Source organism: Neodiprion pinetum, chromosome 4, assembly GCF_021155775.2.
Source record: "Neodiprion pinetum isolate iyNeoPine1 chromosome 4, iyNeoPine1.2, whole genome shotgun sequence".
NCBI lineage: Eukaryota > Metazoa > Arthropoda > Insecta > Hymenoptera > Diprionidae > Neodiprion > Neodiprion pinetum.
In genome coordinates, this window is record NC_060235.2 from 28,007,812 (window position 1) to 28,029,038 (window position 21,227).

The 21,227-nt window shown below is 38.3% G+C and overlaps 3 protein-coding genes across 5 annotated transcripts in view; 2 read left to right on the forward strand and 1 right to left on the reverse strand.

Annotated features, from left to right (window-relative positions):
* The window catches only part of Sulf1 (Extracellular sulfatase Sulf1), an 86,291-nt gene extending 76,114 nt beyond the window's left edge, over positions 1-10,177 (forward strand). Inside the window, exons 9-16 of one of the 2 annotated variants that reach the window (XM_046624763.2) lie at positions 1,771-2,112; positions 3,041-3,690; positions 3,895-4,077; positions 6,940-7,939; positions 8,237-8,644; positions 8,988-9,179; positions 9,253-9,343; positions 9,501-10,177. In XM_046624763.2, the coding sequence (XP_046480719.1) occupies positions 1,771-2,112; positions 3,041-3,690; positions 3,895-4,077; positions 6,940-7,939; positions 8,237-8,644; positions 8,988-9,179; positions 9,253-9,343; positions 9,501-9,597 (2,963 nt within the window). In that variant the 3' untranslated portion in view covers positions 9,598-10,177. The remainder of the gene's footprint in view (positions 1-1,770; positions 2,113-3,040; positions 3,691-3,894; positions 4,078-6,939; positions 7,940-8,236; positions 8,645-8,987; positions 9,180-9,252; positions 9,344-9,500) is intronic. The other variant, XM_046624764.2, reaches the window with a different exon arrangement.
* On the reverse strand, positions 9,108-12,758 carry LOC124218239 (uncharacterized). The gene is made up of 3 exons (XM_046624766.2): positions 12,615-12,758; positions 12,478-12,546; positions 9,108-12,326 (listed from the first exon to the last, which is right to left on the reverse strand). Exons 1-3 carry the CDS (start codon positions 12,663-12,665, stop codon positions 11,400-11,402), a joined length of 1,047 nt encoding a protein of 348 aa, XP_046480722.1. The 5' UTR covers positions 12,666-12,758; the 3' UTR covers positions 9,108-11,399.
* A 399-nt stretch (positions 12,759-13,157) lies between these two features.
* On the forward strand, positions 13,158-20,760 carry LOC124218237 (serine-rich adhesin for platelets). Of its 2 annotated transcripts, none has more exons than XM_046624762.2 (9): positions 13,158-13,438; positions 13,780-14,082; positions 14,215-14,460; positions 14,619-14,842; positions 15,044-15,296; positions 15,437-15,649; positions 15,890-18,337; positions 18,566-18,684; positions 18,903-20,760. In XM_046624762.2, the coding sequence occupies exons 1-9, from the start codon at positions 13,313-13,315 to the stop codon at positions 20,032-20,034; spliced, it is 5,064 nt and encodes a 1,687-aa protein (XP_046480718.1). In that variant the 5' UTR covers positions 13,158-13,312; the 3' UTR covers positions 20,035-20,760. The 2 variants fall into 2 exon arrangements, with proteins under 2 accessions (XP_046480718.1, XP_068991292.1); XM_069135191.1 differs by having other exon boundaries at positions 18,569-18,684.
* Positions 20,761-21,227: the final 467 nt, after the last annotated feature.

The following is a 21,227-nucleotide window of genomic DNA, read 5'->3' on the forward strand; positions in this document are numbered from 1 at the left end:
CTGAAATTTCTTCCAAACTTTTTGCCGCAAGAAAAACTGAAAAATTCGTAAACTTGAGCTCAGGGGGATTGGAAAGGCTTTAATGGCTCGAAATGTGGTCAAAATTCAATTCGCCTTTAAAAACAGTTGTTTGTCACATTTTTGTCGATAAAAATCAATGTCATACGCAAAAAAAAAAAACGTAATAATAAAATTTGGGCGATGTTATTTGCGATAATAACGATAAACGCGACTGAAACAATGTCGCTACTGTGTGATAGAAATGAATCTCAGCAAATTCAAATAGCGGAAGCTAAGATGTTAAGTAATTGAGAAAGGTCTTTGGGTATAATTCGAACCTTCGCAATGGTTAAATCTTGGTCATTTCACTGATCCGATTTCAGTATTTTTGGTCTCGTTTTGCACAGCGTCTGAAAATATTTACGAAATCTTACACTGTAGTCTAGTCATGACGCAAAAATGTCGAACATCCGTTGTACCCTATTTGAACAAATCTGTTATCCACTCTTGAGATAACTATTTATGATATTTGTTTCAGGCGATCTCTGGTCATTTTTATGATGAAAAAAATAAGTCCAAAAACATTAAAACGAGATCAAAAGAGTTTTATCATTTCGAAGGTTCGAATGATGAAACCTTTTCTGAAATTGTACATATCTTAGCTTGTGTTATTCGTATTTTTTCAGGTTCATTTCACATACAAAGTAACGATTTTGTTTCATTCGTGTTCACTATCATTGGCATAAGTAACATTTCTGAAAAAATTTCCAACCATTTTCCCCTCTTTTTGTAACTTTTCATCAAGACCGTAAAGTTCAATTCATCATTCATGTTGTAAAACATCTTTAAAAATCACGGGAATCAAGAATCTGCGAATGAAAGTTAAAAAAAAAAAAATTCGGCGAATCGGCTGGTAGATTCGTTACAAGCATATCAGTCTTTCAAAAATTGTCGGACGTATTCAGTCACAGATTGCATATATCGTCAAAGTTTGAGCGCCTCCTCTATCAAATTGTGAGGCAACGCTACCCGCACAACGCAAAATTACGACGAAGCACAACACGCTTTATAGGGTGACAAAGTAGGTACACCCGAAACTTGACTATTGCGCCCGCATTATATTCGAAGCACAGCAAATTCCCAGCTTGTTAAATCGGCTTTAATTTCTATCCGGCTGAAATATGTACTAAGCCCAAGGCAAACTACTGGTTTTCTGGACCAGATAAGGGGATTTCGGCTAGGCTCGTGCGGTCGTTAAGGATTAACCCGAAGTGCAGGAGCTTATTTGTATACGGCAGAGTTTGAGGGCCGAAAGAACTACGAAGAGAGATCAACGAGAGTTACGGTTAATGAAAATGGTATATTCCAACTTCGGGTCCGATTCTCACTGAAGAACTATACCCAGTGCCAGTATAATACAGGCAGAAAAAATGTGGAATTTGTTCGAATGCAAAGATCGTCATTACGTAAACATACAATAAAGAGAGTTAAGAAAGAACCAGCTCAAATTGCGTTTCGATATTAAAAATTGTTGAATGAGAAGCCCACATTTTCGAGGTGAATGTTTTTAAAAATGGAATTTGCGAAATCTATCGAATTCCTCAACGAAACTGTAATTTTACTTCGACCGTTGAATCAGTTAAAGTGAAACTTAATAACTACGATACGTTATACCGATAAAAAGCTTTTATGGGTAGCCTAAGTAAACAACTGTATGGAAGCTACAGAATGTGTGAAGTTGAATGATGAAAATGAGGTTGTTCTCTTTAGGCCCGGATATTCAATTGGACAACCGCGTGCTTCCGGTCCTCTCACCCTTTCCTTCTAAGCACGAACGCCTGGCGATGGAATGCTCGCGCCCTGAGGTTCAAGCCGATTGTGTACCAGGACAAAAATGGCGTTGCGAACGAGAAGGGCGAAGGTGGAGACGCTACAAATGCAGGTACTCTCCGCCGCAGACTCAGAAGGTCTCGAAGAAGTGCGCCTGCTTCACTCCCGACGGCGTCGTTTACACGAGACTCGAATCGAATGATTTCGATGGCCAGAAATACAGCCTTCGTCGGGAGCGTCGAGGCGGAATTTACGGAGACATTGATTACGTTTTCAGAAGAGGTGAGTTCTCTTGGGTCGTAACTATTCGGATCGGACGTGGCAATATGGCGCCGGGAATTCCTCTGTCAGAGGATTGTTTTCGGTCAATTATGCGAATATGAAAGTACAGACACCTTAGTGCAAGCAGTGATGCTTTAGTTTTTGCATGTAGAATCGGTATACTGCAAAAAGTATAACGAATGAGGTATTTTAACATTAAATATGGAACAGTTGAAGTTGGAATAATACAATTTTTGCCACAAGATGTCACAGCGTTAGATTTTTATTCGCAATACAAGATGTCCCGTAACTATTGCGATTAGTAAGTTCCGTAAAGGTTTCGTGGATCAAAAATAGAGGTTATGAATTTATGTGGAATTTTTCTATCGCGCGTATTGTGTGGTGAAAAATACTCGGCTATTTATTCATCCTGGGCATACATTTTTCCTAGCCTCCGAGTTACTCGAAATTTGGATTTCGGGGGTTTTGGCCATAACTGGTTACGAATCTTGACTCAGAAAATTGAAGATAGAGCCATTTTTAATTGTTTAATTCTCACCTCAGATGCGCAATCAACGTTTTCAAGAAATCAAATATAGATATCAAATTTAGTCCAAAACAAGTAATTTCTTGCATTTTCGACCTTCATTTGAAATTACCAAATTTCGAATTCAAAATCGTAACAAGTTTTTTTTTACAGTCAGTCGGAGGTGAAGGAACATGTATACCCCAACTGGGTACCTAAATAACCACTTTTTTCATGTTTAGCTTAGTCAATGTGCATGCACGATAGAGAAATTTCACTCGAGCTGCACTATCCTTATCTTCCATGCACAACACCGTTACGGGCTTACTATCCTCGAGCCACGGGACAGTCAGTACAAACACAGACTTTCGTTTTTCATGTGCAATTTATCAAATTATTATTTATCTATTGCCTTGACCCCAGGGAAACGAGAAGTTGTTGATGAGGAAAACATTCGCAATGACGTTCGCCAGGAGTTTGACGATGAGAACTCAGTTGAAGAATACGACTTGGACGATCTTCGAGATCGCCGTGCGATCGACGACGAGGACGAAGACGATTTTTTCCCCGAAACGATGTTGTTCGAGACGGAACATCCCGAGGATATAGCGGACTACTCGACGCTGAGGAATCGCCGATCGCTCAACAGCCTGGATCTGGAGACGAACGCAATCATTCGAACACCGTCTGAAGTCGCGGATCATCTCGAAGACCCGGCGAGGTTGGAAGGAATCGGTGCGAAGATTGTTTACTCCGAGAAAAACTTCGTTTACAATAAATTCAAAAACCAGTCCGGACACTCGAAGGGTCCAATCCGCTTCGAAGGATCGGTTGATCTCGATCCAGAAGACCTTGACCCCCTGTGGGACCAGCATTTCAATTCCATGTCACGTTACTCCCCGGGGCAATTCGAGACCGACTTGGATCAGTTAGTCAAAGGAAAACTCGACATTGACGATATTGTGCGCAGACATAACGTCATCAGATCCAAACGGAGCGTCAAGAAAAAGGACACCATCGATCACGTTACCAAGATAATGGAAAGCATCGAAGAAGAACTGGACGACTTGAAGGTGGGTTCGGAATTATAAGACGCGTCATGAAATCGTTGGGAATTCCATATGGATATAGCTTTCTTTTATATTTCATAAACTTCTTCAACTCCGGATTCTTGGATGACTGATCGTGAACCAATTGTACAGTCATATTTGAAATATGTGTCGGTGTCTCAGGTTCGTTAGAAACTATCGCTTCGAAAACTCCCCAACTGTTTCCAGAAATCGCGGGTTGACCAATCGACAAAAGTGGACCAAGACTCGCTGCCCAGATGTCTGGTTTCTCCCAACGGTGGGGTAAATTGTAGCCAGGCCGTTTACGAGAATCCAGCAGAGTGGCGGACCTCGAGGCGTCAGATTGAGCAGCAGATCAGATCGATGAGGATTCAGCTGGAAACCTTGAAAGTGAGTGGATTCGCCATACGTTCACGCGAACGGAATATATACTGCTGGTTGTGAATATCCTGTGGTCAGTTGGCCACGGCTCATCCGGTTAGCCGTCGTTACCTGTATCTCCCTGTCTAACCACCGATCCGTAAACCAGTTACGTACATACCATCGTGTGTATCTACTGCATACGTTCCGCGTAAGTACATATGTACATTTATCGAGGTGTTTCGTTTGGAAGGAATAGTTATTTTTCGATACCAAGTTGCAGATAGCAGGATGAAAATCCTCGCGGAAGGATATCTCTTAAATTCGATTTCAAAAGATCGAAGCTTTTCTGTCCACGTTAACATTCGAAAGGTGTGATTTTTGTCAAAACTTAAACGATGTGATAAAATAGTCATTTGAAATATCTTTCAAACCATTTTTATGTATCAAAATATTTGCCACAAATGAAACACCCTAATGTATGCATGTGTACAAATACGCGTGTGCAGATGTGTGTAGGTAAACCTAGCTCTGAAATATTTATGGTGCGAATCGGGCGTGCACCGATGCATCCCGGAATCAGATGAATTATGCATCTACTCTCATTGACCAAATCCCGGATCAGTGACTGCTGCATTCCGATCCCAGGCTAGCGGATCTGGTCCATCAAATTTCCATCCGCCAGTAACAAGTGCAGCGCATTTGGCTCCTCGCTGATAACTGTTGCCAATTTCTGCACCGATCGACTGAAACGACCCGGTCATCCCATAACGAACCTCCGGAGTGGAACCCGCATCCTGCGGTGTTTCTCCTCGATGCGGAACGCCGCTATTTATGGCGTTGTTAACGCCGAGCCAAATGCTGCATGCACTTCTAACAATTTCCAGAATCACCCTTTCGCGACCTTGCGTGCAAACTTGGCAGCTATTCTCGATTCCCACTGGCGCTCCTCGTCAGGTGACCTTCTTTTGTATCCGCAAGCTGCACGCGCGATTCAACGGTGTATGCTATTAATATATCATCAAACTTATCGGGAGACGCAATTTGCAGGTAGAAATTACGCTATTCCCGGAGTTCTTGTAATATTTAGTTACTTCACTCGATTACTTCTACTACAAATGTTCAAGTGTTCAATTATAAGAAGAATGAATGTTTTGAAAGAATTCAACGTCTAATTTATTGCATGATTTATCTTGTAAATATACCAGATCAAAAATCATGTAGAGTCAATACTAGTTAACTATACGATTTTTGATCTAGTATATCTGATGATTCGTACTTTTGTAAATTATTGTGTTATTTCTTACATATTGTGTCAAATTTACGAGATAAATCGTGTAATAAATTACCCGCTGAATTCGTTCAAAAAATTTTGTGATTTAACACATGAACATTTTCTGTATGGTTCACAACTATGAGTAGGGTAAAATGTCGACGTTTTTTCGCAGGTAATATAACCGAAATGAATGAAGTTTCCAATTCATAGAATATCGATAACCAAAACATAATTCAAAATCGTTAACAAGAGACTTCACTGCATTTGACAAAAGTGGTAATTGTTTACTCCTGAAAAGTTGACAAAGTTAATTCCATGAATCTAACTGATTCTTTCGTATCTTTTTCGGCTCAACTTGCCACGCTGAAATTGTATAAATCAAGGTGCCAGTATCGAGGAAGATGAATGAAAGAAGCGGCAATCGTCTTATCCTATTTAAATTATATATATATAACACGTTCCTTCTTCGTCTCACGTCACTCCACAATGAAAAATTATAAAGAGGACTATAACGTAATGTCAAAATATCGCCAACTGCATAAGTTCGACGAACAACAAAACTTTTTTGTGAAAATACGTTAGAGCACCTGGTGTTTATAATTTCTTTCAAATATATTTTTGATTACTCAAAAGCTGTTTGATATAAATATCTGATTATCTCTATACGTCAGAGAGCGTTGAAAATTTTTCTTACCAAAGGAATGATACAAGATAAAAAGAAGGATAATTTGATAACATCGCTGCTATTTCCAGCAAGTTCTTTAACACATTTCATCGTGTATTAAACATCGTGTATTATTATAAAAATATTTTGTGCTATACCACAAATTACTTTGAAATAATTGCGGAAAAGCTTTTCACCGCAAAATGTTCTACATTCAAGTATAATTTAGAATGAATAAGGCGATTTCCAAACGAAATATGGTAGACACCCGCTATATTTCATCAATTAACAAAGAGATATAATATTTTGTTGTTTATAGTGGTGATAATAAACGCTCACTGCATCGTAGAGTAGAATAGCAAATTCAACCGTTGAATATAATCTAAGAATTCCTAATGAAACCAGATTGTTAATTAAAGTTTCAAAAGCCTAGAATTTCCGTAGCGTGGCCTTGCAGCTATTCCTGTACTTGTGCATTATAGGTATAACAGTTGTTTCGTTATCATTTCATGATCGTAATTCAAGCGTCTCGTGAGTAGGGTGAATTAAGTTACGTTGAACAGATTTCGCCAACATCCGCGTGCCGTAATTACGAGCCTGCAGAAAATAACTAGTGATATAGTTCAATTGTTTAGAAAATGAACAGAGTATCCTCTTCACGTAGGGAGAATCAAAGCCATCACGAAATTCAAGACTACGCACTTTGTGCCAATTACCATTAGTATATTAACAACATGGCATAAGTAAAATCTTATAAGACCTATCAGATTTTGAAAAAAGTTGATCATGACCTGGTTTATATTTCAATAAATAAACCGTAATATTTAAATTCTGGAATCTTATCTTCCTCTTGGAATCCATAATGGGCAGCAGTGATTTTCGGTTGTGATTTACAGCCTCTCACTGATCAACGATAGGTAATTTAAATAACGAATATCAATTCGTCTTCAAGGAAATTCGGCGTCATTTGATGAATATGCGACCGCACATCGCCGATGATGACGAAGATGCCGAGGAACCAGGCGGTGCTCGTAAATTCCACAAGCAGCATCATCAAAAACTTCACCTTAATCGTCACCACAGAAAATACGAGAAAATTACACCAAATACGTCGCCCACCAGCACAACAGAAGCCAGTGCAAAGACTCCCATGAGTACAATCGGAGCCCATTCAACGTCGACGAAGGAATCGCCGAAGACTCTCGCGTCCCAGGAAACTACGTCCCCGCTCTTACCGACAACCACAGAAGTCCCGAAGCTCGTTCAGGAGGAAGAGCTTCCGTCGACCGCAGAAGTCCAGCAGCGAGCAACAAACGGGACATTTTCCCGAGGAAGGAAAGGCCCGCGAAGACCGAAGGTGCAGAAGGACGTTGGGGAGAACATGAACGACACCGACGAGGAACGGGCTAACCATCGACGCAGAAAGGTTCATCATCACAAGAAAAACAACACCATTCTGACCAACAGCGTTCACGTGGATGTTGCCGGCGTCAACTTACCGGAAACAATCGAAACCACGGTGCAACAGGAAGTCACGCCACTCCACAGACACGGTCATCGGCAAAAACACATTTCCATCGCTGTTTCGACCCCTACGACGTCGACCCTTTCCCCGACGGATAAGTTCTACGACGTCGAAACCCCCTTGGTTCTCGAAGATACCGACGCCTCGATGGAGGAAGAACGAAACCACTCTGAGGATCACGCGGGCGTCACCTTCGCACCTGAGACTCGGCACACGGAACCCTCGTCATCAACCGTTCCTCCAACCACCCACGCAATCCTTCGGCCTACGTCGAAAAATCCTCCCCACGCAAGGGGGCAAATCAGTCTTACGACAACGACGACTCCAAGGACATTCAGACCATTGAAGAACAGGACGACCGGGAGTCTCGGACCCGCCAGGATCGACGTGACAATCCTTGAACCACCCGACCGCAAGTACAAGCAAGGTGAGGACCTCTTTTTATTACGTCTAATATTTTGATGGAATTGAGAAACAATCTTATTTGTTTCTTTTTGCAGTATGTGCACATACGTATACCTAAGTGATTTTTTCCGGTTAAGATCTCGGCCATTAGAATTTGGTTGAAGATGCTATTTTATTAAACTTCAGCAGCTTCTTTTCACTTCCGTGAATTTGTTGCAAAAAGAAACGAGTGTGGTTGACTCTTAAGGTATAAGGGTGAGCAGAAAAGAGGAGAAAGAAGAGAAACGAGTAAATAATATTATATTCATGTTGTTCTCAGGCATTACTACAACAAACAAAAACGGGCGACTTCCACCGATGCTGAACAATCCATTGGAAGCAAGGCACAAGTGTTACTGCGAACCTGACTTGTATCCAAAACGGGATGAGAAAGAAGTTGCGAAAGAAGAGCGAAGAAAATTGAAGGAAGAACGACTCAGGAAGAAGGAACGCAAGCTTAGGAAGAAGGCGAAACTTGAGAAGGAGTGTTTGAGCGAGAAAATGAACTGCTTTGAACACGACAACGATCACTGGCGAACGGCACCCATGTGGACCTCGGGGCCATTCTGTTTCTGCATGAACGCAAACAACAATACCTACTCGTGCGTCCGTACGATAAACGTCACCCACAATTTCCTCTACTGCGAATTTACCACAGGACTGGTAACTTTTTACAATTTAAGAGTTGGTAAGAATTTTCGGCTTGTTTTACAACGCTCAACCTAAAGTAAAATACATCACAGTCACAGTGATCGTGAACGGTGAAAACTATTTTTATATGTCTAAGCAATATGGTGCCGAGAAATTGGTGATCGGAACATATCGTTTCAGGTCAATTAGGGGAATATAAGAGTACAGATAACTCAGTGCAAGCTGTGAGGCTTTAGTTATCTCACAATGAATTGATATACTGTAAAAAATACTACGGAAGAGGTCTTTTAAAATTAAATATGGGAGAGTTGTTAGAGTAATAAATTTTTTTCCCACCACTTATTACAGCGCCATATTTTTATTACCAATATCTTTTACAGACCCGTTCGAACAGTGGAATAGAATTTCAACACTGACATCTGCGGAGAGGTCTTACCTTCATGACCAATTAGAACATCTGAAAGGTTGCCGAGGGACGCGTGATTGCACGGTGGGTAGCGCTAAGGATAACGTTCCACAAACGCAGCAGCATCAGAGATATGCCAGTAAAAGAAAATACAGCAATGCTTTTGGTAAGAAGTACATTTCAAAGCCACGTTCCGGTAAATAATTACCTTAGTTTATTCGATATTTTTTATGGGTTAGCTGCAGACATATTTGTGCCATCAGCGTTACAAATTATCCGGGAAAGTGAGTTGGGCGGTCACCTTAACAAAAAACGCAAAAAGTTACCAAAGTGAGTTCATTTATTTAATAAAATATATTTTTTACTACCACTACAATTTCCTATGTCGAAGTAGATTTAATTTGTTTGAAATAAAAAAAATTCAGCTGAATACATTAGAATCCAATTTAACGGAACAGGAAAAAAAAAAAAAAAAATTCCGTTTCAGCCCGTGGAAAAGACGCAGCAGAAGTTGGCAAAGCGGATGGCGGCACCACGAAGAATTAGCAACAATAAATTTGCGGCGTCATCGGCATCAATACTAGTTCCATTGTGAATTAATTCCTGTATTTTGTCTCATTTCTTCAGTCTCTGTATCCAACCATTCGGGCAAAGACATTTCTTTATTCCACTATTGTCTGACGACGATAAATTCATACAGCTGTGTAATAATTATAGTAAAGTTTAGCGAATGGTTCGGTCGAAACAGTCCTAGTTTTGCAAAATTTTTTGGGGCCATGGATCCACCCAATTTTACTTGCCGCATACGTGATTTATGGTTGGATAAATAACGTTTAATTCAGTTAATCGCTACTCAGACGGTAAATTATAAACGTTTACACAATATACAATGCTCAATAGATCCATAGCAAAAACGTAAGTTACACATTTGCATTGTATTTTAAAACAATAGAGTCATGAAAGTATGAAATACGCATTGATTTGGTAGCAAACTAAGAATCCGTTTGATGCGGTAATACGTACGCTGTTATGAATTTTAATTAATGAATTATGTTAACGAATTACGTCCGAATGATACGACAGTGATAATTTCCCTATAACCGTAGATATATGCATACATTATTGTATCCGTATACCTGTAATAAATCCCTGTTATTAAGTAAATATCTAATATTTATAATAATTATATCTTATAACTTGTAATTAATACATATATTACGACTGTCAAGGCTTAAGCACACAACGAAACCAAACTGTCGTACCATCGATTTTTCCTCTGTCTTTTCACATTTTTCAAACAGTCTAGTTATGAACGAATTTAATTAAAAAAAATGTATTTATCGATAATTCTACCGTCACAAAATGCGAGTGATAAAACGTTACCTTTGAAAAAACACGTAACGTTGTTTATACTGTACGCTGCCATATCTAATTCTTGAAATTTTGATCAACTCTTCCAATGATCCGTTCTTCAAAGCGGCATGAAAGGAAATTTCTCTGTCATGACGCACTGCCAGAAGCATTTCGAACAATCATTATACTTTTGTAATTTTACAGAGATATTATTCGATGGAAAAGTAAATATGCATCCTTATACGATATATTATTACCCACTTTCCCATAAACTAGAAAATAAATATGTGTATTGTAACTCTATAATAAGACTGTATATATATATATTATATCTGACTAGGATTTTCAATTGATTTCAAAACTTGATTCGAAAGTTCATTGAATTTTTCGAATTATTTAAATTATATTATAACTGCCATATGATTGATCACGAGCTCGGTTTGGCCGTAGTTTTATTTTTATGCAAGTAATAAAATCTATTTGGTTAACCAGCTTTTATGATTTTCAATTGAAATTCTCTTGACCTTGGAATATTCGCAACTGATACCTCTCGCACGATAAATTTATCATACAAAAATATTTATGACATTCTATGTGCCATTATAAATAAGTTAATAACGAAGCGGATCCTCCACCTGCTAACTGATTATTAATGATAATTACGCAACGTATGGTACCAGTTAACAAATTAAGGCTCAATACCGGCATATATACACATACCATACATACATAGACGGCTAAAAAATCTGTAATTTATATTTCTAATAGGAATTGTAGAATAATAACCCATTTCTCTGTGAAAATAGTTTAACCATTGAAACCAATAATTGAACGCTTTTGAGTTGTTTCTTTTTTTCTTTTTTGTTAGAAACTTGTAACAACTATCATTTTATAGCCTGGCTTTAACACGTAAACATCTATATATTTCAAATAAAAGTATAAAAATCCCTTTGAAGCAATCTATTACTGTCAATCGTTCGTCTCAAAATTATACTTTGTATTCTACTTTATTGTGAAACTATATTTACGGTAACTAAAAATCAAGAATATCGTCAAAGTCATCAGAATTTGTCTCAAAGAATGATTTTTTTTTAATCCCGTATTTAGGAACTTGTGGCTGGTTTGCATTAAGACTGCAGTTTCTTTCTTTCAACAGTGGTTTATCTTTTTTAATAATTGAGTTATTTTTAACTGATTTTTCAAAAATTTCCTTGCACTTAGAGCTGGGTGGTTCCACTACATTACGAAGATTTCCTTTTTGAAATGGAACATCATCTGCCATTTTCAACCGCTTAAAAGTCATATCTGCAGGTTGAGGTAAACGAAAATTCAACCCAATCTTGTTTTCATTCCTAGACTCATATTCATCATGTATGCCATTTTGAGGACAGAACTTTCTTTTCGCATGGGTTTGCGGTATATTACTGGTTTCATTCAGACCAAAATAATTTTGACTGCCACTAGCGCTTTGCTCTATTAATGATACCGGTTTGAAATGATCCGTTAATTCTATGTTGCCATTAGTCTCATTCCGTATATAAGTATTAGCGCTCAACGCGATACTGCCTTCCAGCAATTCTTCGTTTTCGTTATTTTCAGTTCTATTTCTTAAAATGGAAAAGTTTGTGTTTCGGTCTTGTGACCTTGTCGAAATTGAAGTTTTCATTTTATTGTTAGCAAAAAGGAACGATACTACTTGTTCTTCATCATCTAAATCGTTATCAATTAATGTTTCGTTATCATTAGTTAAATCTGTTTCACAAGGTTTTTCTGCAGTTTCTACAAGATATTTAGTCCATTTACTATGTGGGGTAGGTCTTTCTGTCATAAGTTTTTCCTTAACTTCCGTTTCACTTGATACATCCGACATGTCAAACTTTCTCCGATTTTCAGTATTTTTCATCAAATTTAAGTGTTGAACTTGAAGACGACAGTCTTGACCAGAACCTTTATAATAAACCTGAAAAATGTATGCACTAGTGGTTGATTTAGGTCAAGTGCAAAGAAAAGAAAATAATCTTTATATGCAACGCAACACTGTGAATGATAAAATTAATAGACTGAATTATCTCAATGAGTAATACGACTGATAAGAAGTGAATTAACATTACATGTTGTATAGATTGCATCTCGTTGCATATCTTGCATTGCCATTTCTTCGCTTTTTTGACGATATGAACCTGAAATTTGTACTTCGATGTAATAACTGCATTTTCAAATAGAACAAAATAGTCACAAGGTGTTGTACCTGAAACATTTTGCAGGAATAACATTGCAGAACGTTTAGTTCCTGTACCATATTGGTGTTGATTGTTGACAGTTGAACAACTTGACCATGGCCACGGAAACATGGCACATGTTGCTCCCAACTATAGACCTACCAACCAGCCCCTTGATACTCACCACTGCTCGTATACTAAAAAATAGTACGCGTCTTGTCCCCGTTCTTTAGTTCCTCTACGTGGCGCTAGTAGTAGACTTCTGACACGCTCGCTGCCCTCACTGACCGCGCGCGAGCTCGTCAGGTAACTACTAGCGCCACTAGTGGTGGAAATTGGCGGCAGAATAGAGAGACATTTTGCGAACCACTTTTAGCACCGTGTGTCAGGGGGCTGCTACAGGTTTCTCTCTGCTGCTACCACCGCTTCTGATGATCGACGAGTGTCGGTAATACAGACATCGCTTGCGCCCATTCTTACCGATCGAACAATGGAAGGTCCGTTCAACTCGATCGCTACAAAGTTTTTATTACGATCAGCCCTCTGCATTTCTCATATTTCCGTCCACAGTAATCGAGTTCAGTGGCTTCGGATGAAGGCGTCTGATTGGCCTGACACGTGAAGAGCCGTTGTGTTGTCATTTACAATTTGAGTATCGAGATCCCTCAACAGGTCGAAAGATTTATTTATATCAAATCACTTGACGCAGTTCATTGTGAGTTGTGTGATGTCAATAAATGTGACTGTAAACGGAAACCCGGTTAGCATTCGCCGTGGAAGAATGGTTCTGTCGGATTTAGATCAAATTAAAAAAAACGAACGTGACAGGCGAAGAAAGTTACGGCTGGAACAGGTGTGTTCCCTCATCAATTTTGTAATTCTTCTTATTTAAATTCCTTAAGGAAATTGTTCTTATTAGGTCACTAATTCTTCTTCATTACCATTGAGCTATTCGTAGATAATCGATATTATATCTTCGCCCTGAATAACAACGAGAATCTGATTTTGAGTAGTTACATTGTTCTTTTAAATTGACGAAAAATTTCAATTTTCAGCTAACAGCAATACAATCTTTTATCTACCCATCCCCGACGATATTTAAATCGTGTTCACCTCCCTCTACTTGATACAATGACATTTGACACACAATTTAGTTGATCGGTAAATTATTATTTATTATTGCTTGGTCTCCAGGTTAGGCAACAGTCGAAAGAAATATCAAACAGACTTCTGGAACGTGCCAAAAATGTGTCCAAGGCACAGCTCACACAGTTGGAAAAAGATGGTCGCTCAGAACTCCGACAAATGCACGATCAAAAAATCATGGATCTTCAAAGGAAGTACCAAGAAGATATGGAGGACATAGGCCGTGCACATGCTTCCGCTGCACTTCAGCCAGATGTGGAAACACTATTGGAGGCTGAACGAAAAAAAAATAGACTCATAGCCGCAGAAAGAGGAAGAGAAGCACGACAACGCTTGAAAGATTCAACTCAGGTAAATTTTATTAATGTTCAAATAACGTAGTACCTCAGAGGTGTCAAGTCTTACGTTAACACCTTCTTCAGTTACTGCATTTAAAATAACTATTACCTTACTGAATGTATTTATCTAATACCATATTTTCAGGTGGATGATGACCATACTGCACTACACGAGAGGCAGCGACAAGTACGAGAGATGGAAAATGCACGAGCTTCTATGGTGGCTAATTTACCGAAAAAATCATGCACCAAAAATGATTCTGATCAAGATTCGGACTCGTCGGGCAATGAAAACACAGTTCGAACAAGTCCCAAAAAAAAACCTGACAAAAAAGTCAATAGGTTTCAGACATCAGTTCCCAAAGTAGTCGTTCAATCGTCAGATGTTCAGGTTCGACTATTGGCACATTCCATAAATTTACAGTCTCACAAGAACGATATGCTAATATTGTGGGTTTTTTCACAGCAAAAAGTAGCCTAAATTAGGTGACTCTGTTATAATACCAGAAAGACATCACGATAATAATACTTGGTTCAATTCATTTACAGGTTGTTGTGAGCAATCCAAAAGCAAAAAGGACAGAACCACAACCGGGTCCATCTAGAGTACCAATGCATAAGGCGGAAATCGAATCAAAACGCTCAACGAATAAAACAGTCACTAATATATCGGATTTTCCACGTGTGATAACTGGTTGCGAGTCTGATGATCAGAAACCTAGAAAAAATTTACCAACTTTAAATTCCCCTTCCAAAGCTAATAAAGTGGCAAGGTTCTATTATCATTTTGCATATTTTCTAGCATAGATTATCACAGTAAAAACCGAAAATTTACGCAATCGTAATTTACATTTCTCGTTTACGTCAATTCGAATTTGTTATCAATAAGGGTGCACATCCTTCCTCAAATAGCGTCATTTGAGTCTAGTAACATTCAAGTATATCAATCTTATAGTATACAAATTTCATTCAAGCTACAACCCTCAAGACTATAAACCGGATTCCACCAGTTCTATTAGCAGTACTAGCAGCAGTCCGACCACACTGAGTGATGATTCCTCATACTTTTCTGATGGTGCCATAGACCAAATGGTGTCTAAAAAAACACCGAGACATACGACATCAGCAGCTTCTAGCAAAGTCCAACTCTATGATCATAATACAAGGCAGAGAAATGTTTATGATAAACCGTTCGGTGTTGTTGAAAGAATAAACATAAATGGCGAGGTTTGCATCTTATATCAGAATCTACTTCATTTCATAATTTAGTTTCATTCAATTACTCGTTATCACAAGATTACTGGAAAACAAATCTTCATTTTGAATCATTTATACAAATAATGTTATCGAACAATAAATATTTGCAGCCAAATGCGGAACAGTTGGCACGTGCGGTCACTGATTCAGAGAATGCTAATAGTTGTTTAGCTGAAAATCGACGACGCCATGCTCAGCGTCGTGGGAACGATGCAATATTGCGCGAGAGAGTACGCCGGGATTATGAAAATTTACTGCACAATCTAGATCACCTATCACGCGAGGAACGCAAACTTAAGGCCAGCCAAATTCATGGTCCTCCGGTAAGTTATTTATTAGATTCCTGGATGAAAGGTCTTGCAATTAACCAGAATTAGGTACACTTATCTGGTTAAACATTATTTAATTTGTTGAAAACAAAGTTATTATCCAAGCATAACTCAAATAGTTATTAACTGTGATGTTCGAATATTTTCACCTCCACTTTGCCTTTGCATAAAAGCTGAAACGAAATTGTCATCATAAAAATCTAACTGACATCTATCCTTTGGTTTTTTAATTAGGTTAAAGATATCTATGTGAATCCAATGCGACGTCAAGAGCTCCTTGCCAAACGTCAAAAAGATATGGATTTCGCGTTTGAAACAATTGCTCAGGATGGTTTTACACGGACAGAGGAAAGCAACCTTTCAACCCCTGTCGAGCGAGTAGTGACAATTCCACCTATTAATGAACAGAATAATGTGGAAAACACTCACGGTGCTGTGTGGCACGAACCTCCATTCCTTGAACCTTTGAAAGATTCTGAAGAAGATCAGGAGAAAAAGAACGAGATGTCTCGTGACGAACAAATTTTGGAAATGCTTCGCAAAGTGGAGCGACAAAAGAGGCTCCTATTGAAAGAATTTGGAGCCAATTTATCTGACAATATTTTTAGCGCCAGTGTAAAACCGTTGTTCACCGAAAATACATCGACGCAAACGGTTGCACCTAAGAAAAAGGTACAACCGTCTCCGGTTCCTGAAATTAAAGTAGTTAATTTGTCAAGTTGCGATGAAATTGATAAAAATAAATTGAAAAAAGGAAAAAAGAAAGTATCAGCACCTCCCAAGAAAATTGAAATAGCAGTGCAAACGTCAACGTTAGATGATAGAGGTGAAGCACTGGATAAAAGTGTGCAAGTTGAATTGATTAATGGTCAGCGCAGTAGCAGCAGCAACTCAACTAGTCGAGAAAATGGAGATGAGCTAAAATCTTACGATACTTTACTCAAGGAAGATATTGCTGTAACCAAAAGTAACAGCGGATCTTCGGATTCAACAGAAACTGGAATTGTCATTGATATCAAGAAAAAGCATATCAAAGTAACGCCCAGGAAAAAGAGAAGCCATTTAAGACTCTCGCGGCGAAATTCACCGAGAGTAATTTCTAAGCCTCGCTTAGTGCCTGGGGGTAAAATTTCGACTCCTGTAAAGAAACTATCCAAGTCTACCCCAGTGTCAAAACAAGGCACTCCAAGGTCCAACATTTCTAATGTACAGCCAATCAAGATTAACAACAAAAAAGTAAAAATACAGTTGGATAAAGGTGGAATAAAAGTGAAAATCAATCCGCCACCTAGTAGTCAGATGTCTAGGGATGCGAGTACTGAAAGTTCCAAAGATACTTTAATAGAAACGTCACAAGAGAGAACTCCTGTACCGACGAAACACACGAAAACGAGAGATTCTTCGGACACTTCAACTTCGTATAGGAGCCCACCACCGCCAACCCCTGCGTCGTATCGCAGTGTTAGAAATAATAGTACTCCAATTTTAGAAATATTAGAAAGCTCGGAACTCGCGGCGACGAGATCGAAAAAAAGGGGGATAAGCCCAGTCTCATCACCAGGAACTCCGTCACCAAGAACAATTAATTTACCAACAAACACACCTCATTCAAGGCAAATTCACAGAGTGCTTGAATTCTTTGATTCAACAATTTCTCAATCACCGGATAATACCATGGTACTCACATTCCCAGGTCGGCAGTCAACTCCCAATGAGATGTCCAATTATGTGTTGAAAAAACTGGATTCTTCAGAACATTTAAATAAATCGCCAGATATTTGTGCGTGTAAAAATCCACAGTGTAAATTAACGCATTCCAACATTCAGGATATTCAGAATTACAGCTCATCAAAGAATTATCCGAAAATATTGAAAAAGTATCAGGACCTTCAGAGTATGTGCACAGACAGAATTGCGTCATTAACTGATCTGATTGAAAAAGTTCGCAGTGAACAAAGAGGCATGGAGCTTTCCGTCGGGGGACAGAGCGACGAATCCACAATGTTCCAAGTTCCAGGACCACCGCCAATGTCGGGTGATTTACAAAGCGTTCGTCAACTAGTAAATAGCATAGAAGCTATCCACAGTCAATTGGCGAAGACACTTAATGAATCACAGCGAATAATTGCCACTGAAAAACTTTCAAAACAGCCATCAAAGATGAAAACTTCATCTACTCAGCCTAGCGTATCTACAGAAACTGATGAAAATTCTCCATTTCAAAGCAGTGTAGGAACAGGAACACATTCTTCAGTGAATAATGAAGTGCGCGAAGTACCTAGGATGGGAATTCCCAGAATCATCAGCTCTGAGCGTGTGAATATACCTTTGTCACATTTCAATTTACCACAAAAGCCAATGACAAGCCTTGAGGTGACAGCTGCTCAGCCTATTTCACCAGCTCGAAGGAAATCGCCTCGACAAAAAGATGATGTTGTTGAACGATTGTCGAAGGAAATATTGGAACAAAGTAAAGCTTTAGATAATCTTTTTTCCGAAACTACACTGGACTATAGCAACTTTACAAGCATTCAATCTCCACCTTTGCAACATGTGGCTGTAGCGTCTCCTGAGAGACAAACATCACCATCTCCAAAAAAACAAGGAACTACTTCTTCACAAAAACAAGATTGTTCAGGATCTTGTGCTGAGTCATTCCATAGCTCCGGCAGCAAAACAGAGGTTGGTATCGGGATTATACTCACTTTAAATTTAAAACCCATGTATTCCAGTTGAGGAAAAAATTGGTGCATCATTTTCTTATATACCTATTAAGAATTAAAGAATTCATTTTCTTACCAGATAAACAAACATCTTTATGAATTTTAGAATCTGTCAATAACCAAATAATGTAGCCTAGGATTTCACAATGACTCAGATTACATTTTTCTTTTCTGTATGCAATTTCAGAAGGATTCGGACTTTATTCCACTGCTAGCAGGAATTCCTAAGATTCAAAGAATGACTACAAACATCGCTGATAATCATCGACCAAGGCCGCCAGTCACTTTAATATATGGACCACACAGGTAATTTCCGAGCATTGTGTTAGTAGATCGACTGTTGCCGAAAAATGCTTCTAACTGCAAGTTTATCGGAAATGTAATGCTGCAATTGATACGTGCGCTGTTTACTATATAAGTCAAGGTTTTGTCTTGTGCCTCATGTTCATAGTAAATTATGTAAAATATTTTGAATTTTTTTGTCCATTAGTTGTAGACTCAGGCTCCTACGTATTTTATTTCAGCATTCAAACAGGATCCCCGGGTCACGAATTATCAACCATAGTAGAATTTGACACACCAGATACAGCAAGCAAAAGTCACAAAAGTGCAAAAAGCCCTAGTAGTAACAAGAGTCGAAAGAACCTGTCTCAAAATTGTCAACATACTGCAGGAAAGCCGACGAGTCCTTCAGCGATTTGGAGCCGGACTCCAGTCCACGCGTCATCACCCTTGGCTTTGCCCTCGACCTCTAAATCTCCTACAAAAGGTTCAACGCCATCTCCGATAACACAAAGCGTAAAACAAATATCAATCCGTGATTCAGGTATGTCGCGATCCCCTGAATCGCAAGATAAATGCGAAGCTACGTGTCCACAGTTAGATACAAAGTCATCTCAGAAAACTGCTGAAGTCTCTGGAATGCAGAGTGACAACACTGTTTTAAGAAATCATAGTTCCCCAGAATCTTCAAGTTCGATACCCGACATCAGCTTAGAATTGCAGAAGCGCAACTTAATTTTTCACGCTCAAATACCGACAGTGGAAGCAGAAACACCTTTTCGTCCAAAAGAGTCACGGCAACCTGTTACATCAGTATCTACACAGCTGGATAAAGATAAGATAACTTCCACAAGCTCGAATAGTTTTTCTGGACTATCCGGAATTTCTGAAATTACCAGCACACCAACCTCCGATATATTGAAATACACTTCATCGCCGGAAGAGATGGAAGCAGCATTGAAAAAATTAGGACTTGGTTGGGCCATAACGACGCTGAAAAAAACCCGGGAGGCGAGCGCACTTAGTTCGTCATCGAATTCCGATACAACCCCTGTAAATCCGTCAAGAAAAATGATTTCGCCTGTGATGAAAAAAGATCACGAATCTAAAATAAATTGTCTGCCAAACTTGAGCGACGTTTCATCGATTTCTATTAGGGACGCTAACAAAAGTACAGAACGTGCGTTGCTTTTGAAAGCTAGAACGTCTACTCCAAACATCGAAAATTCAAATAGTTCGTGTGAAAAACCTATTTCATCAATTACCACCTCTTCCAGAGCTAGTCCTCAAGACCAGAGCGATAGCTTAACTGCGCCTAACTTGTCACTGACCACTAAGAAAACAACTTGTGAAAAGTCATCAAACGAGCCTTGATGACCTTGTGCCTTAACAAAATACTAATTATTACTATTTACCTAATACTGCCTGTCAATTAATTTATACCATTGATGTTATACAACGTCGAAAGCAGTGCAAACAATTTGAAAAAATTGCGTAGAGAAAGATCTTTGTTAGATCTTGTCTCGAATGCCTGTGTTCAAACGATCGAACTTTTAGCATGTCTTTGTTGCTTGCAGATATTTCTGTATGCAACATCGGATTTTTTTTAGATCAGAATAGATAGTTGAATGGAATCAATTTATGCTACTACTTTCGATACAATTCGTAGCCACACTCGACAAGGAGTTCATGTAATTTTCTACAATCTAATCGTGATACTATAATATAAAACGTAAAGCATCCATGAAAGATGCGTCTTAGCATGTCAATTTATTATTTTATTAAATATTTTTATATAAATATCGAATTACAAGCATCATAAAATTCTGCACCCGAACCATAAAATCTTAAATTGGTTACTTACACCATTCATGATTACAGTTAGCATAATCATAAAAAATATTCAATTACATTCTAAAATCTGGAGTAATCCCAAGATATTTTATTTCATCTACATTAATGATTTTTTCTGACCTGACCTAGGATGAAGAAATTGACTCTTAATTTTTCTACAGGGATATGTTTCACCTAGATTGGAATGTACTTATTATCATTTAAACTTATATTCGTAGTAATCCAATCTTTCATATGTAATGTTTACTTGTCAAAAAAAATTAGCGATACAAATTTACTATCAAGTACTTACTGGACGTAATTTTTAATATATTATAATTAGAAAAAATTATAGTATAATAATTTTTTTATTGTTGTTATTATTTTTATTATTATTAATATTACTACTACTACTAGTATCATCAGAGCTATTGTTTTCGTTCCTAATTAATAAAATCGGTATATCCAAGGTTCTAATAGTACATTTACAAATGCAACGTGTGTTCATTATGAATATATCGAGGTTTCGATATCAAATGGGTTCTTTATCAGAATATATTTCAACATTTTCTGAATTTTAGTCCATGGAATAATTTTATAAAATGTTTTCAAATTCCTCCAACTGAATCTTTCTAGAATTGCACCTTCTTCAAAATCTGTATATCTTTGAAACTGCGTACGTGTCATGCATAAAAGTACACCTACAACAGAATCCTAATTTTCCATAAACCTTT

What these genes read in the sequence shown, in the direction of transcription:
- LOC124218239 (XM_046624766.2), bottom strand. Translation starts at nt 12,665, where the DNA reads ATGGTACAGGAACTAAACGTTCTGCAATGTTATTCCTGCAAAATGTTT. An exon ending in ATTCCTGCAAAATGTTTCAG is followed by an intron (nt 12,547 to 12,614) that starts GTACAACACCTT and finishes TACAAATTTCAG; the next exon opens with GTTCATATCGTCAAAAAAGC. An exon ending in AGATGCAATCTATACAACAT is followed by an intron (nt 12,327 to 12,477) that starts GTAATGTTAATT and finishes TACATTTTTCAG; the next exon opens with GTTTATTATAAAGGTTCTGG.
- LOC124218237 (XM_046624762.2), top strand. Translation starts at nt 13,313, where the DNA reads ATGTCAATAAATGTGACTGTAAACGGAAACCCGGTTAGCATTCGCCGT. An exon ending in GCCAAATTCATGGTCCTCCG is followed by an intron (nt 15,650 to 15,889) that starts GTAAGTTATTTA and finishes TTTTTTAATTAG; the next exon opens with GTTAAAGATATCTATGTGAA. An exon ending in TTAATATATGGACCACACAG is followed by an intron (nt 18,685 to 18,902) that starts GTAATTTCCGAG and finishes ATTTTATTTCAG; the next exon opens with CATTCAAACAGGATCCCCGG.